Source organism: Labrus mixtus, chromosome 1 (genome assembly GCF_963584025.1).
Source record: "Labrus mixtus chromosome 1, fLabMix1.1, whole genome shotgun sequence".
Lineage (NCBI taxonomy): Eukaryota > Metazoa > Chordata > Actinopteri > Labriformes > Labridae > Labrus > Labrus mixtus.
In genome coordinates, this window is record NC_083612.1 from 22150537 (window position 1) to 22167420 (window position 16884).

At 38.8% G+C, this 16884-nt stretch overlaps 1 protein-coding gene across 2 annotated transcripts in view; it reads left to right on the forward strand.

Annotated features, from left to right (window-relative positions):
* The first annotated feature begins 1496 nt into the window (after positions 1 to 1496).
* myo1ea (myosin IEa) overlaps positions 1497 to 16884 on the forward strand; it is a 45291-nt gene continuing 29903 nt past the window's right edge. For both annotated transcript variants that reach the window (XM_061038641.1, XM_061038650.1), the window contains exon 1: positions 1497 to 1799. In XM_061038641.1, coding sequence (XP_060894624.1) covers positions 1797 to 1799 — 3 coding nt within the window. In that variant the 5' untranslated portion in view covers positions 1497 to 1796. The remainder of the gene's footprint in view (positions 1800 to 16884) is intronic.

Below are 16884 nucleotides of genomic sequence, written 5' to 3' on the forward strand. Positions count from 1 at the left end.
AGCAAATACTCAAGTCATGAGCTAATTCTCAAACACAGGATTACTCTGTTCAAATAGGCCATCCCATAGGAAGCTTAGCTTCTGCACCAATGTTTCTTGAATACTATTATTTCCCCCCTGTGTTGTTATTGTCATCTGATCGACCTGTATCATGTTGTAATCAAGCATTATGATATAACCTTGTATGCCTAAATTACACAGTATTTATTGCATGCCATGGAGAAGAAGAGAGTATGACAGTATATTGTAAGTAAATACTTATAGGCTGTGTACAAAATATGCATACTTTTTGCATGAGTGCTTATTCCTACAAACGAGACTCTGTTGAAGATCTGTAGATTTTTCATAATGCTCTTGAAAATTGAAAATGCCTGCTCTGGAAAATGCCTGCTGTCTTACAATGTTCACTAGGTGGTGACAAAATACTGCGCCGAAAGCATCACCAAAGCTAGGAATGATATTGTCTATAAGTCAAGCATGATAACAGCTTATTTGTGCATGACACTGATGATTTAATAACAATCTAATATCTTCAGAAGCTTCAAAATACTACTTATAAGAAAACACACACACACACACACACACACACACACACACACACACACACACATACAGCAGGCACACACACACACACACACACACACACACACACACACACACACACACACACACATACAGCAGGCACACACTGCATCTCTGCTGCGTGTACAGAGGTGGCACGTTAGACAGGTTACACCCCATCAAAGAGTCGCCTCACTGCCCAACATCATTTGAAGGCAAGCCTCAGTCTGCCTGGAGACTGGTTGTGAGAAATTGATGCCAGTTCCACCCTTGCATTTCAAAGAGATCTCTCAAAGCTCATTGAGCTGCAATTGTATTTGTCAGAGAAGGGTGTGGAACAGAATTACAGAGCAAAAATTGGAGACTAAAATGATCATTTGCTGGATTTACACTGGTGCTATTGAACCTACATACCCCTTGTGTATAGTTCAAATTATTTGTACTCAATCAGTATGTTACTCCCCTCTAAAATAATTATTTTACTATTTACAATTATTTAACTCGTATTTTTAATTACAAGTCTTTTTGACACATGTTTCTGTAAATGATAAATAATGACATAAACATGAGAAATGTAAACAGAGTAAACTAATGAAGAAAATAGCTTGTATTTTTTATTATATATTATTATAATTATTAGGTTTTTCTAAACTTGACCAACAACAGTCTTTAGACTGAAGCTGGTAGAAAGTAAAAAGTTAGGGCATGTGATTGGTATAGGATAATGCTGACTAGTAGGCTATTACTATTTTCGGACCAGTGACCACCTGTATTTGAGTCTGTAGTGAGGAAGTCCCACAGAAAGATGCGCATGCTCAGTTGATCGGCTCCTGGTATCTAATGAATATTTAAACATATTCCGCGTTCAGCGCTCCTTGATTGGGCGTCCTCAGTTTCCTGTGTTATGGTTTAGTGTGGAGTTTGAGGGCTTTGCTCCCTCAGTTAATCACTAAACAGCCCAGCTCTGTGTTGAACACTGCAGCCTACCTGCCGTCAGTGTGGGACTTACCTCAGTCTGCTCTGCAATATGGACCGAGGACAACGCTGAAGGGCAGCATCCATGCTTTCAGAACTTTCTCGGGAATATTTTCCGTTACTTGGATTCTCGCCTCCTCTGGTTGTAGGTTTAAAAACTGGAGTTTTGATAACAGCGTGAACTTCGCTGAGGTTCGCACCAATATTGGATCTCGGGAATACGTCAGAGAAAACTGCGAGTGTTGAGTTGAAGGCAGAGGATGGTGAGTGATAGTCTATTCACACTTGATATTATCACACGTTAATACAGTGAATATTTTAGGCCTACATGTATTCATTTAGTATTGCCTGTCTGGCTCAATAGTTGTAATACTTGTTAAAACGATTGTGAAAAAAGTGTAAACACAACATTAATATGTTTGAATAGCCTAGTCACAACAACTTATTTTAGTAGACTATATCTATAAATGACAGTTCTGGCATTGCTTTCTCTTCACAATCCTTCCCTTCACCAAATCCTCAAACAACTTTTAACTTAACTTTACTACACTTTACTTCACTTAGGCTATCGTTTTGTTTTTTTGTAAGAAAATAAGAAATGCTACTTTCCAGATGTCATTTTTCAATAGTTCATTATATATTTCAGGCATATTTTCAGAAAAAAAATATCCATGTCCATATTTTTCATCACACTAGTCGGCCTGACTCTGATTCTATTTTTCCTCATCCTCACAGCCTCTTAACGCCTCTTATGGACTGAAGTGAAAGTCATTAGAAAGCTTCTGATTTTGACTAGTCTGAGTGACACCCACAGGTATAATTTCCCTTAAAAACATTAGTTAGATTCTTTAGCGACAGCTTCTTCTTAAAACCGGTTTGTCTTGGAGGAAGACAAGGATGCCAGAGAGCATGTGACAGGTGGATTGTGTGCATCTTGTTGTGTGTGTATGCATAACATCCAGACAGGTTTTTCCTGGTTACTGAATGTCTTCCCTGCAGCAGACACGCCTAGAGCTAAGTTATGGAGGCTGCTGTGTGGCCTTGTTGTTGTGTATTGGTAACAACTCTTCAAGCCACAGTCATTTGTGGCTTGTTTCACACTTTTTCTTTTTAGATAAAACTACAGCTGATGTGATGCCACTTTTTAGTTTTTAGTTTAAACAAAAGTCTGCTCCTTTGTTATTTTTTAGAAAACATTATTTACAATATGTGTTGTTACATGTCATGATAACACAAATATAATTCTATTTTGCATTTAGAAAACACGTTTAGATAACAGAATAGGTTTAAATTAGGACCCTCTTGAATAATACCTAGTCGGAGTCATCAACCTGTTGCATTCTTCAGATACACACAGTGTCTATTGAAAACAGGTAGGACTGAAACCTGTTAGGTTCTTCCACCCACAATGTTGTAGTGAACCTGTAGGTCGGGTTGCCCAGAGGCAAACCCAAAGGAAAAAGTTCCAAAATATGCAGTCAGCCTTATTGAGCCATGATGAAAATAATCAGCAAAAAAGTCTTGAAACATTCTTGCTTTAATCCAGATTTTAAGAATGTATCACTTTCACACTTCATCAAGTTTGAGTGCTGTTTTATTACTTGTGTATTTCTTTAAATATATGCAGAAAATCCTGTCCTTATATACCAGATGTGTGTATAATGCTGATGAAGAATAAAACTTCAAATCTAACCATAAGAGACAAGTTTGGTACGAATAAAAGAAACCCTATTGTAGTTTTATTTGGTTTCCATGCTCACTGTCTAGGACAGCAGACACCAGCATTGCTCACTGGTTCCTTCTCTGCCAGATGCTGAATAGCGAGTTGGTATGACAGCAGATGGTTTGCATTAGTTTCTCGTACAGGGAGGTGCGTACTGAGTAACCCCCCTCTCCCTCAGCGCTCCATTTTCAAACCGATGACTGCAGTAGAGATTTGCTCAGGAATTCAAGCCGTCTCTATGAAAACAGGACGAACACCCATTCTGAGGACCTGGGGAACTCGTTAGGCTTGTCGCTGTGGTTCATTGCGTTCACACACTCCTGATCAGCTCCATACGTCTCTGTTACAGAGCTCTGACTGGGTTTTCACTGTTTTGTTTGTGATGAGGGACCTCATAAGTGCTGACTTATTAAACTGTTGCACTTGTTGTTACACATTGTGAATGACCCTTGAGTCAAATCTAGTTTTACTTATTTTTGAAAATCTTGTTATCAATATGAATGCAATCCATTGTTTTTATTACTTAATCGTTGAATTTATTACATGCATGTGGTGCAAAACTATTGAATGATCTCTTTGTATATCAAACATAGTTGCTGAGCAGTTGCTCTGACATTTTGGATGATATGCACATAAACCTTGGTTTCCGTATCATTTTCATAGATGAAACGTAAGACACGTTTTATTCAATTCACCAACATGAGGAGGGGACATTATCATTGCTGACTGTGTTTGATAAAATGACAATTCATTTTAATGCATCATCATTAACTTGTCTAGTGTTGACTCCGGACTTTTAATATTCTTGTCACTGTGAAACATGATATTTTGAATCCTGGAAGTGGTGAGGCTAAGTGCATTAAGCGGTCTTCTCTCCTGGTGACTCAGTTTGTTTACTGCTTCCCCTGAGCACTGTGTGCTAACCCTCCTGTGGCAAGAGTGGTGTGTAGCTGCTGCTTCACAGTTTGACTCTGTGTGCCTTAGCCTTGTTTTCAAAGTGATTGCCAAGAAGGAGGCGTGTAGGAACCCTTTCATTGTACTTGTCTTTTAAATCTGCTGTTGTTTTTATTCTTCAGTCTGATTCACCATGTTTTCACTGCAGATGATGCAGAGAGGATGCAGCTTCTTTAGCTGACCAAAGGCCATTGGTCTACACAAAACAACTGTCAGAGAGTTATAACTTCACAGAGACTAACTCAACGTTTCCCTTTCTGCCCAGTGACTACACAACTGTATTCATTTAAAGTTATCATGGGGTGCAAATTTCATCCCACATAGGCTGAATAACAGTTTTTGAGCAGTGGCGCAACAGTGATCTGTTCGGATCACCTCTCAGTTCGGACCACATGGGTTCTAAGTATCGATGGAAAATGTCTCATCAATGTGTAAAATAAATGTTCTTCCGCTAAATTCCTGTGCAGCTATAAGGCAGCTATACTGTAAGTAATGTGAGGAGATGCCATGGAGAGCCACTGTAGAAACTGGAAGAAAATCCAATTTATAAATAGTTTTTTTTTTTACCAGCTTTCCACGCAGCAAAGTGGTTGTGAAGTGCTGATATTTTATTGTATGGTTACTTTGTGTCAAATGATGACTTTTCTCAGTTCATATTCACTGTTTTTGCGTTTTATCATGCATGTAGCAGCTGATGAATTCATTGTGACAACCATCAATGTTAACGTGAAAAACAATCAGACCTGCTGGAAAAATCTTTGACCCAAAACGAATCATGTCAGGAATGTTGTGATCTGTTGCACCCCGAGACGTTATAGAGACTGAAGTGTCTCTATAACTTTGTGATTGTATTGCCATTCAATCTGCATGCATTCATGATGCTACCCCTCAGAATGAACCCTAGCTTCATCTTCAGATCAAAAATTATCTTCGCAAATCTTGGCTCATACGTTTCTACAAAACTAATGACAATCTAACAAAGTCGATGTTTCTTTATATAGCACATTTCAACAAATGCTGTTTTCCAAGTTGCTGAACAAGCTTAAAAAACAATTTCAAGTAGAACACATATTTGCATGTTAACATGAAAAACTGAAATGGCTAGCATGATAAACATTATGCGCCTTTAACATCAGCAAGTTAGCACAATTGTTGGGATCATTTCAGTATGATGACATAAGCATTCAGCTCATTTACAACTGTCACTATAGTGGAAGCTAGCCTGGTGGTCTCAGAAAACAGCAGTATAGCAGTTCTTAATTTCTCGACTAATCAAAGTACAAAGAACAGAAGTGAAGCCTTCGTTCCAGTTGTAGACTTTTTAAAGAGTTGATGAAATATTGTTATCATTAATTAGTCGTTTCTTTTCAACCTAATGTATAAACATGCTTCTCTTTCCCTGGATACAGGTAACCTAATAAAGCACAGGATAAATGTAATGTGTTATAAATGCTCTTCTCTGTGTCAACATAATCCTCCGCTCTGCACAGGGTAATGTCCTTTTATGCTTATTTATTGTAGTCTGTTCGTGTTATAGCCTCACATTTGCATGTATTACTTCCTGCTTGGTGGACAGAAGAACAAGGTCAGACTCTTTAGCTGTGCTCCGGTTACCTGCTCTGATAGTTTCCCATCATCATATGCGAGCCAGAATTCAGCCCATGAGCCAGTTTTGGGGCCTCTCACTCCACTCAATGGAAATTCATCTTCAAATTGTTTCTCTAGGCCAAGGTCTGGCCTGCAGATAGTTATTGTTTAACCTTCTGCAGAGATACACAGAAGGGAATTGAACCTTCCCAAAGAAAGGAGTGTGATTGTTTTATCTGAGGGAACAACAAGCTGTTTTGTAATACAAAGAGATATTTAAGTCAAACTAAAAGTAGTTTATCTTTTGTAGCCGTTCGCTGCATTTAACATCAGCAAACATACAACAACATGAATGGAAAAGCTTTAAGAAAGCGTATAAGCTGATATTTTCCACCATAAATAAATGAACCAGCTGACTAGAAACAGTCAAAATTGGCTGTTTTGAATTAGATGTCTTTTTTGGCACACATCCCCTGGCAGGGCTGAGTCAGTGCATTGCTAACAGAGGAATCATGCAGTGATCGAGAATAACAAGAGTGTGCTCTTAAGGTTATTTTCATTCAGAAACAGTAGATTAATGTGTATGCCATATATATGTGCTCACTATACCTGCAGGATGTTATCTTATGATAGTGTACACACAAGTCAACAAGGAAGGGACAATAAGAAATAATAAACGTAGCTGTCATTAAAAGGCAAGAACTGCATGAATTTTGTCATGTTTATTAATTGTATCCTTCATGTCAAGCACCTTTTAGGAGCAAAGATATTAATAAGGGCCAGCCCTGTTTTTTTATGTTTTATATTCACTTGATTGCCCATGTGGATTTTTGTTGTTGTGATAAGAATATGACTACCAGGCCTAAACAAATATTGACTTGGAAATGAGAAGGGTTGGGTTTGGCTGCTTTTGTCCTTTTGTCCACTATCAGCAGAAGTGAAGCCTTCATTCCAGTTGTAGACTTTTTAAAGAGTTGATGAAATATTGTTATCATTACTACTGTAACACGTGTTCCAACTTATAAAAGCTTAACACATTTCTCTTATCATGCATGTGAGCAGCTACTAGGGCTGAGCATCTCCCACAACAATACGATACATATCGTGATATTGATTGATTTTGGATAATGACCATGAGCTAGACAGAATTCACTACAACAGATGTTCTTTATTGTTGAGAATAACAGCAGAGGCATATTAAGGATCCTACAACTTAAAACACTCAAATTCAGGTCCTCAGAGATCCTAGAAATACATTCAAATATTTTCATCCCAGAGCGATGGCTATGGTTTTATTGTGAACTGAACCATAGGCCAATTGTCTTTCAAAACTGTCATCCCAGCTTTGCAGCCGTATCGATTCTGTAACATCTGCATCGATACATATATTTGCAAGGAGCACATGACGATATATTGCCATATCATATGAGCACAGCAGTAGCAGCTACGTTGCAAACTTGTAAAATAGATTACGCTTGTCTTTTTAGTTCACTTTGAATACCTATCTTGTTTTTCGGATTGTTGTTTAAGTGTCTTTTTGCTCTTTTTAATTTCATATTTTGTCAAGATTTCTGAGCCTCTCTTTTCAATTTTTCAATCCAATAATTTTATCAAAGAATATTTCTTTTGGCTGTTTTTGATACAAAGGGTTTACACGTGATCACACACATCCATTATTTGTTCTGTCTTTTGTTCGTCTCTTTTAGAAGTGCTCTTCAGTTACAGTCTGCATCATCAGCGAGTGCAGGGCGGTCCTGTTTATTTCTGTGCTGTGAGTGCATGAGTTTAACAGCTCAGCCTTTCTTTTAGCTACTTTATAATTGTGTTGAAACTGGTGGAGCTGATGAAGTCAATGTCTTTAAACTCTAAGTCATCATATAAATGCACCACACCCCTTAAGCTTATTGTCCCTTTGTCTCAGTCATACAGTATGCAGTTGAAAGATGATATAGTTTCACTTACAGATTAACAATTTGTCGTCCATTCGTCTCCTTGCCTCCCATAGTTTAACAAACCTAGAAACTGTCTGGGAAACAAGTGTTGTTTACCAAAACCTCTGTGTGCCAGGAAGTACATTCTTGCTATAAGGTGAAAGCACAGTTCTGACCTGTCTGGCCTTCAGTGACCTTTCTCACAGAAATGCGAGGCACTTTTGACTGTTGTCAGCACTGTACTCACGACCCAAACACTGTTGACACACAACCATAATTTTTTTGTTTTTTTTCAGAGATAGTTTTCTGACATGCTGGAAGTCTGATTCTCTTTGTTCCCTTTTTTAGGAATAATTAATCAGCTGCAGGACACACAGCCCTGCCTTGTTTTTATGGTATTTTACCAAACCCACTTCTGCCTTGTTGTTACATGTGATGCACTCTGCAGAGCTTAAGTTATGGCTTGGAAGAGTGATTTAAATTTGCTTCTAAAATGGATTTGTTTGTAGCATAAAGCATGGCTATGAATGACTTTCCACTGCAGCTGGTTTGTTTACATTCAACCACTACTGAAGCAGCTTGGTGACATGTGTCTTGTCTTGAATTACAGCTGAATTCCATCCAAACCACCCAGTCTTTGATATAAACTTTTATTAGCAGTCTTATTGCTGATTCAATTTGAGATGCTCGGAATAAGAAGCTCTCAACTTTCCATGGTAAAATGCTGCCTCTGTAAAGCTAAAACTTTGTGTTGTTCAGTCTGAGATGTGTTAAAAGTCAAACGGTATCTGTTTACACTTGATCATTATGTCCTCTGTCTCTGGGAGGGACTGCGTTCAACCCTGCCCTGCAGCCACAGTATTATAACATCATCACAGCCAGTCAGTGCTCATGTTACCAGATCCCAGCAGATGAATATATTTCTTTTCAGCCTTTCCCTGAATGTCACCTCAAGCAGCTCAGATCCATAATAGAGTGAGAAATCTAGACATGGAAACAGAGAAGAGGCTGGTCGCTCTGCATTATTTATACATGCTAGTGACCACTGTCAACTGTTATGATGCCAAGTGAGCTCCGGGTTTCTGCTCCCTCTCTATCTCCTGCTGTTAATGCTGGTTTGTATCATTTACAAGACAACATTAAAGTCATATTACTCACATTTTCCATATTTTTCAAATATCCTGTGAAGGCCACATTTCCAGGAACTAAGGCTGCAAGTCTCTAAGAGGAAATTCTTGTTACCAGACAGATGTTAGACATGTTTTCTTTGAAAAAGTCAGATGAGTGTTGGCTAATAAGAACACTGCACTGGCTACTATGCTGCTCTGCTTATTGTTTGGAAGTAGCTTCCTAAACTGGCATTTGAGCTGTTGTTAAAAATGAAAAAAAAAAAAAAGACCTGACAATCATTGTAGGACGTATATAGTTAGTATCCCAGTCATTGTGCATGAATTTTAATCTCGTTTTCCTAAAATGACAGGGCAAAAGGCAGCAAAAAGGTTATGTTGTCAATCCAAATTAAAGTTTTAAATCTAGTTTTTGTTTTGAAAATCACAACAAAAATGTTGTAGCGCACAATGAACTTTACATAGAATAAGGCAACTATTTACAATTATTGTAATTCCTTTTAAGGGAATTTTTGTGCTTCAAAGGAAATCTGGTTCAGTCAGCTGTTGGCCAAAGTGATATCACAGCGATGTTTTTAAGCAGGTAAGCAGGTGAATCTACTGAATCTACAGCTTTTAATCAACACAATGACATGGTGGAAGTTATTGTGGGGATCTCTCTTGGAAATGTCATATAACTACAGAAAGTTGGTTAGAGGAAAATAAATGACACCGTTTGATATTCAAAAGATAAAAAAAGAGGATTTTCAGTATTTGAAATTCGAGGTTGAATTTAACACATTCCTCTACATCAAAACAAATACTACAAATATTTCTCATCAGACTGCATGCAGCTGAAGTATAGGATGCTTTCTTTTTCCTCCTCTGTATGCTGTTGAAATATGTATGTGGTCAGTGGTACATTTTGTATCCACAGTTTGTATAATTTTGAGAGGATTTACTCTTTAATCAACTGTTCGCCTCATCTGGGGTGTGTGTGTGTGTGTGTGTGTGTGTGTGTGTGTGTGTGTGTGTGTGTGTGTGTGTGTGTGTGTGTGTGTGTGTGTGTGTGTGTGTGTGTGTGTGTGTGTGTGTGTGTGTGTGTGTGTGTGTGTGTGTGTGTGTTGTGGGCTCAGTTTGACCTAAATGAGCATCCTATCCCTCATTAGGAAAAGGCTGTCTCACACAGTGGGTCATTGCTCATCTGACACCACACACACACACACACACACACACACACACACACACACACACACACACACCACACACACACACAGACACACAGCCATCGCTTCATCTATTGACTCTTTCTTCCATCAGTTTTGATCTTGTTCTGTCTTAGTCAGCAGTTTTATCAGCATCTAGCCTGATTACACACACGCTGTTTTCTCTACTGAAAGTTTTCAGAAAATTCTGGCAGGCTGTCCCTGAAATGTTCAGTTTTGTATTCACGTTGTTCACACGCCCTCACAGTGGGAGACTATCCTTCGGACGTAAAAAGAACGAGGCAGAAATGGCTGATCAAGCAATAAAACCTGACGCAATGATGACAGTTTTTTCTTTGATTTTATATCAATGCTATGTGATGTAAAAGTGTGGAGAAGAATATACTGGAGGAGAGAAAACAATGAAGCAGTTATAATGCAGGGAGATCACATGTATCGCAGGTTGTGCTGTCAATGGTCGTGCGCTGGTCAGCGGTTATAAGCGTCATCGCCCCCCTCCCACTCGAGTCACGTTGTGAATTTTCCTGAATTTTTCCTGCCATGTACTGACATCGGCTCACCTTGACGCCCCGATGATAATTTGCTAGGGGGCTTGCAGGAACATTTTTGGGTTGAGTTGGAGTGAAAAATGTGGCTGTTTGCGTTTACACATGCCACTCAGGAGTTTTGTGCACGTGTGAAAGCATCATCAGTGTGTGGTGTTGACAGAGTGCAGACATAAGGAGCAGAGACCGAGGGAAATGCTGTTTAGAGAGTAATACGTCCTTACACTCTGTTTAGTGTAGGTTAAGTAATTCAGTAAATTTCATGGTGTTCATTTCTTGTTTTGTTTGAGCAGAGTTTTGGTATGTGTCAGAAAAAAGACTTCTGTCACTCCATTTCAAAATGAAGTGACAGAAGTGAACAGAAAAGAAACGTGCTGTAGGTTCAGACTTTCTGTAGATAGGTTATCTCTACCCCAGACTTTTTGGTGCCGTTCCCTTTTCAAGATAGATACCATGTGCTTTTTTGATAGCAGAGCTTCAAGCAGGGAATGTTAAGAAATGGGATCCTTTGATACAATCGGGAAGCTAAGAAAAAATAATCTAACAAGAGTGTTAACTTGAAAAGGTGTTTTATTCACAGGACTTACAGGGTTTGGGAACAGACGAGACTGGTCTTGATAAAATCAAAACATCAATAAATTCCTTTTGAATGTAGGTGATGAAATCAAAATATGATCACAACAAGTCTTTTCGGAAACCCTTTGCACCCTTCAGCCATGAATGGAAGTTTCCCTAATTTGTGCTTTAATTTGTGACACATGTTTACCAAATTAGATTTCTTAAGACCTTGTCCTTGGCTCTTTCACCAGAAGCTTTTTCATTACACAGTCACTGCTGGCTACTGAGTTTCTTTTCTCTGATCAACAGTTGTGCTTTCACTTTCTTTAAGGAAGAGGGTAGAAATTAAGTTTGAACTTGAAATATCTAAGAAATTAGATAATGTCTTATTGGGCTACAAACATTAAGTGTTAAGAGGAGATTTTTTTGCAGTCCATGTAACACAGAGACATGTGGTGTGATTATTGCCAAGCCATACTCCTCTGAGAACTGTCTTAACTCCTGTGGAAAACATCAAGGCAGCAATGATGTTGGGAATATGGTCGAGTTAGCAGGTAGGCCTACATGGAGGCACAGCTACTCTATTACATAAGGGTCTATTAGACATAGGGTCTTGCCTTAAAAGGTCTGTTCTGGGCTGATATGTCACATTCTGTAATACTTAAGGCATTTCTTGGATTCAGTACGGCCTACAGTTTAGTCTGCCTTGTTTTTAAGATAGATTTTACTTTCAGAGGTTAAAACTTACAGCTAATGAAAACCAGCATGGTTCCTGGTGAGCTTAATAACGTTTTAAATCACTCATTTGCTTGCATCAAAGCTGTGTGATTTTTCTAAGTGATTCATGACTTTAGTTGCTTCTTATTTTAGCTGAGAGGCATTTGTTCTCATGGCTTTCCCTCACAGTGCAGAGCAGAAACATGGTCCGAACACATGGTGTACTGTGTGTCGGATCCTGGTGTGCAGAAGGAGAATGGCACAGAAGAGAGAAGTGAGGGGAAAAGTGCCGCTTCTGATCCCAAATCAAACCCAGTCATTTCCTGTACAGCAGCCCAGAGCTGCTCAGCACTCTCCATATATGGTCATGGTATTTGCATGGAGGGAAACCCTGGCCTTATACATCAGAACTTATTGAATTCCTCTCATTTAACTTCTGGAAAAGGTTATGGTTGCATAGTTTGTTCTTCAGTGATGTGAGTGTGTTTGATTCTCAGACTTTAACTAGAGAAAACAGCCACAAAAATAAATTGAAATGAAAAAACAAGCAAAAAAAAAATGAAGTGAAGAAGCTAAAGAGGAATGAATAAACATCCCACTGTTAATGTAGGTTTGAAAAAAGTATTTGAGTTTCTCAGCTCAGCTGCCATGTACTCTAAAGCCAAGAATGCAGTAAAACATACAAGGAAAATAACTGTCCTTATGGTCCTCAAGATTCATATATTACTTTGTTCGAAGTATATTTTTTTGCCATTTTCGCCTAGCATGCTGTGACAAAGGCTTAAGTCACATTTGAATCCATGGCAGCTTCGACAAGGACTATAGCCTCTGCAGATTTTTTCAAGATGGTGAAACATCTGTTGTTAATGTGAAACCTAACTGTGTTGTTAGTTTTTTACACTGAGCATCAAGATTAAAAGCAGTAGAGCAGTTTCAATTTAACGGCAATACAAATAAACGTTTTCATGAATGGTTCAAAGCCCAGGACAAAAGAGACACTTTTTGTAGGGGAAGTGACCATCGACCCAAAATTCCCCTCGCTACAATCACTTCATATAACAAACCTCCACCCTTCGCTGCTCCGATGCTATTCAGCAGCCAGCTGCAGCAGCAGAGGAGGAGTGTGGTTGTTTTAGGCACATCCCAGATGTCTTTGTGTGTAGAAGTGCAGCCCTCCTTCCCTGAGCTGCTACTCCCTAATCCCACTGCTGCAAGTAGGAATATTTTCTTAGTCCTCCTGCCTCATTAAACAAGGCCTAAATCAAAACAGACGAATCAGTCCTCTGAATATTTTAACCTCCTACTTGTACATCTCATTACCTCTCCCTTCATGAATGTGCAGACTGTCATTCCAGACATACTAGAGAGAGGTTAAATATAGCATGTTCAATTGTTTTCACTTGGGCTGGGCTGCACTTGCTCCTTACTGTACGAGAAAACGTTCCCCGAGATCAGAGCACCAGTTTTAATAAGACATTGTCAGCAGAAGATAAACTTCACAGTAGCTTGAATATAGATAGTTTGAAGTTTATGTAAAGTTGAAGAACAGAGGACGTATTTGACATTATTGCGATGTCATAATCTCAAAAGATCAGTTTCACCTAGTTTTTTAATGATTGTTTTTGTATATCCATAATCCTAGTAAGTTTTTCATGCATGGAAGCATCCTAAAAAATATAGGGAGAACAGCTCTTGAAGACTTCTTGAGGTTGATTAATGTCCACGTTCACTTGCCTTTCCACAAAACACAAAACGATGCTGGAAGTGAGATTTTTTCAAGTTGTTTTCCTCTGTGTCTTTGTCTGTCCTCTGACTCGATGTCAGGAGGTGTTTTTTTTTTTTTCCCTAAGAGTGACATCACCATAACATATTTACTAAGGAGGTAAGGAGGTCAGCATCTCCCTCAGCTGCACCTCTGAAGCAGTAAAACATGTTAATAGGTGTGATCTGGAGGATTAATCAAGTTGTAGTTGGCTCCATCCCTCCCGAGGGAAATTACTCAGTGAAAATTATGCAGAAAAGCTGTAAACATTCTTCACCTTCTCTCATGCTACGACTCAGTCTGTAAAGTGCTTCTAATTTTGCCGTTGTAGAGAATAAAATCCCTCTGGAGGATAGTAAAAGCTTGCAAGCCCTCCTCCTTGGTTAATTAGTTCAGAGTTGATAACTAAAAGTTCAATGACTTTCCACTGGTGTGTTTTGTGGTGTTACTTTGTGGCCCTGGACATTTCCAGTTTTTCCCTTTGCAATTTTGTTTCATCTTTTTACATTATCTGTGGTGTAAGCGTTTTGTATTTATTGTTCAGAACTAACTACAAAAGGACTGTGTCCTAATTTTATGGACCTCATTCAAATCGCCATTATAAAAACTATGTTAGGATTTATTGTACGTCTCAGCTTCAAAACAAATACTTGACCTTTGAGACTGCAGTTGAAAAGAAAGTCATCACACGGTCCATTCAGTAGCTGTGAGTGTGACAGTAAGAGTAGTAGTAGAAGCAGCTATACTTAAACTGTTTTTCGTTGTTATTATAGCAAAGACAATAAAGATGTATTCATTATTGCATCTTGTGTTATCATGTCAAACATTATTTATAGAGCGATTCAAAATATATAAATAGACTAATAAATAGCAATAAAAGCATAACAAAGTGAAGCTTGACCTCAGCATAAAATAAAACAAATATGAGAGGTTCTATCTCTCTGACCTCTACCCACACAAGAAAGTTATATCCACAAAGAACATCTGTTAAACTTCATAGGGTAAAGATACCTTAAACCTACTTTGCCTTAGAAAATAAACAATATTTCAAGTTAGAATAACTTATTTGAGTACCTTTAGCTTATCTTACACAACAGCTGAAATTAGCATCCAAACACTTCCTAGCTAACATTATGTTAACCAGGAATAAGATTTGAGGTTCTCCAGCACATTGAAAACTTTCCTGAAGAGTATTTGGATTCACCAAAGGCAATAAGGGTGTTTTATTTATACTCTGTCGTTTGGGGAAGTTGTTCCAAAAAAAAGATGGCGTTTGCCCCTTCGTTTATATGAACACAACAATCACACTCTGATGCAGAACAAAATAAGCAAGCTGAGATCGCCTTGAAGAGGTGGTCTCGGTTTGCTTCCAGTCGAACCCTGGAGCTGTTTGTTTCCAGTGAGAACGCAGTCAACCCAGCAACAGGAAAAAGATAACCGGTTGACTCATCACACTCTAGTAGCAGCAGCTGCAGCAGCAGTCGTAGTAGTAATATGGAGCAATAGGCAATTTTGATTACAACAAATAATCAGCATAAAAATACCAATAGGTTAATGTCACTCATCATCTCTATCCACTTCAACATCAGCAGAGCATCACAGGACTCAACACGACTGCACAACTCGTTTAGGGTCCAAAAAGTTTGCTGCAACTTGTTGAACCAGGGGGATTTGTACTTCTCATCACTATAACCTCCACTTCTGAGGAGCTGGTCTCATAGCTTTGCATACTTCTTTCCGATTATTTCTGGCGATACTGCTAACAGGTGTTATGGTTTAAAGACTGAGTTAACTGGCGACCATCAGCTGCATACAAACAGCAAGCGTACTCAGGAACGCCTATCTTTCTCTATGAATCAAAGTTAACAAGTTTGTTAACTTCTGTATTTTTGTGGTTGTTGTCAGACATTTATAAATATGCTCATATGCCTGAATGTCAATAAGATTCTTGACCTCCCCACTGCTCCAAGTCAACCTGCAACCAGCATTGGAGGTGTCCCACAATGCAAAGTGCGACTAGTACGCATGAAATTTGTTAACCTACAAAGTAGGGATAGTAGGCTGTGAAGTAATGGCGTATGGACATCACTGTGTCGGGGTGTGCTTCGGCCTGCTTTACAATATTGCAGTGTGAACACAAAACGACTCAAGGAGAAAGTGCAACGATGTATCATTGAATCATCTGAATCAGCACAAAGAAAAAGAGCTATAGGTGAAAAACACCTTAACAGTCATCCTTAGTATACCATATAAACCTGCACCTAAAGTCAAGGCAATCCTTACTATTATCATTTTTTAAAAGCCAAACAGACCAAACTCTTTGTTACACATGAGAAAAAGACTATTCATTTCATTCTGTAATCACAGTGTCACGATTTTTTTTGTTAAAATATTTCAGTCTAAAATTCAAACCCACATCTAAAGAGCACCATTATAGATAATTTGTCCTCAAAATATATCTTAATCTATACAATTCTGTTGCTGTTGAAGTATGAACGAGGTCTTTTTTTCTTAGGGTTTTGTTAGGGTTGCCACTCTGCTCTTTCCTCTCCCCTTTCTTTCTCACATAAGAGGCAGGAAGTCAGGGGTTAACTCGTGTGTTGACTTATGTTCTGGACGGTCTTTGTGGCTTTAAGTGGATTTCGGTCCAGGAGAAAGAGACTCACTCCTCACAGCACATTGTGACCCTCGTCCACGGTAGCCAGACAACACTGACTCATAGCACATGATGAATGACCTCAGTACTGCAGAGACTCACTGAGATAAAACAAAACAACAGGAATGTATGAAGAAACCAGACTGTTAGAATGTGGGGGGAAAAAGCTGGGTCAAAGCCCCTTTTTCACTTGGACAAATAAAGCACTTCTGAGAAACTGACCTTGCACTGTTCAAAAACAAACACAGCTCATCGTGCTGCTGTGATCAAGAAATGTGCACACGCTTGCTTTTTGTAGCTGTGAAAATAACCACGCTCTCCTTAGCTGTCATTTAATCTGATTATCACAACAGTCTGATTCAACCACAGAGTGCACTAAAAAGCCACAATATTTTCATGTAGCTCAGCCACTGTGTCACCTTGAGATCAGAGATCCACTGAGTTCACTTCATCTTGTTCACTCATCTCATGGTGGCCATTTTTGTCAGAAGACACACAAAGGGAGTTAAACTCAAATGCTATAATGTCATTCTACTGAGTTCCAGTTTGGAAGTCGTATTATTCAATGTTAATTGTTATCATT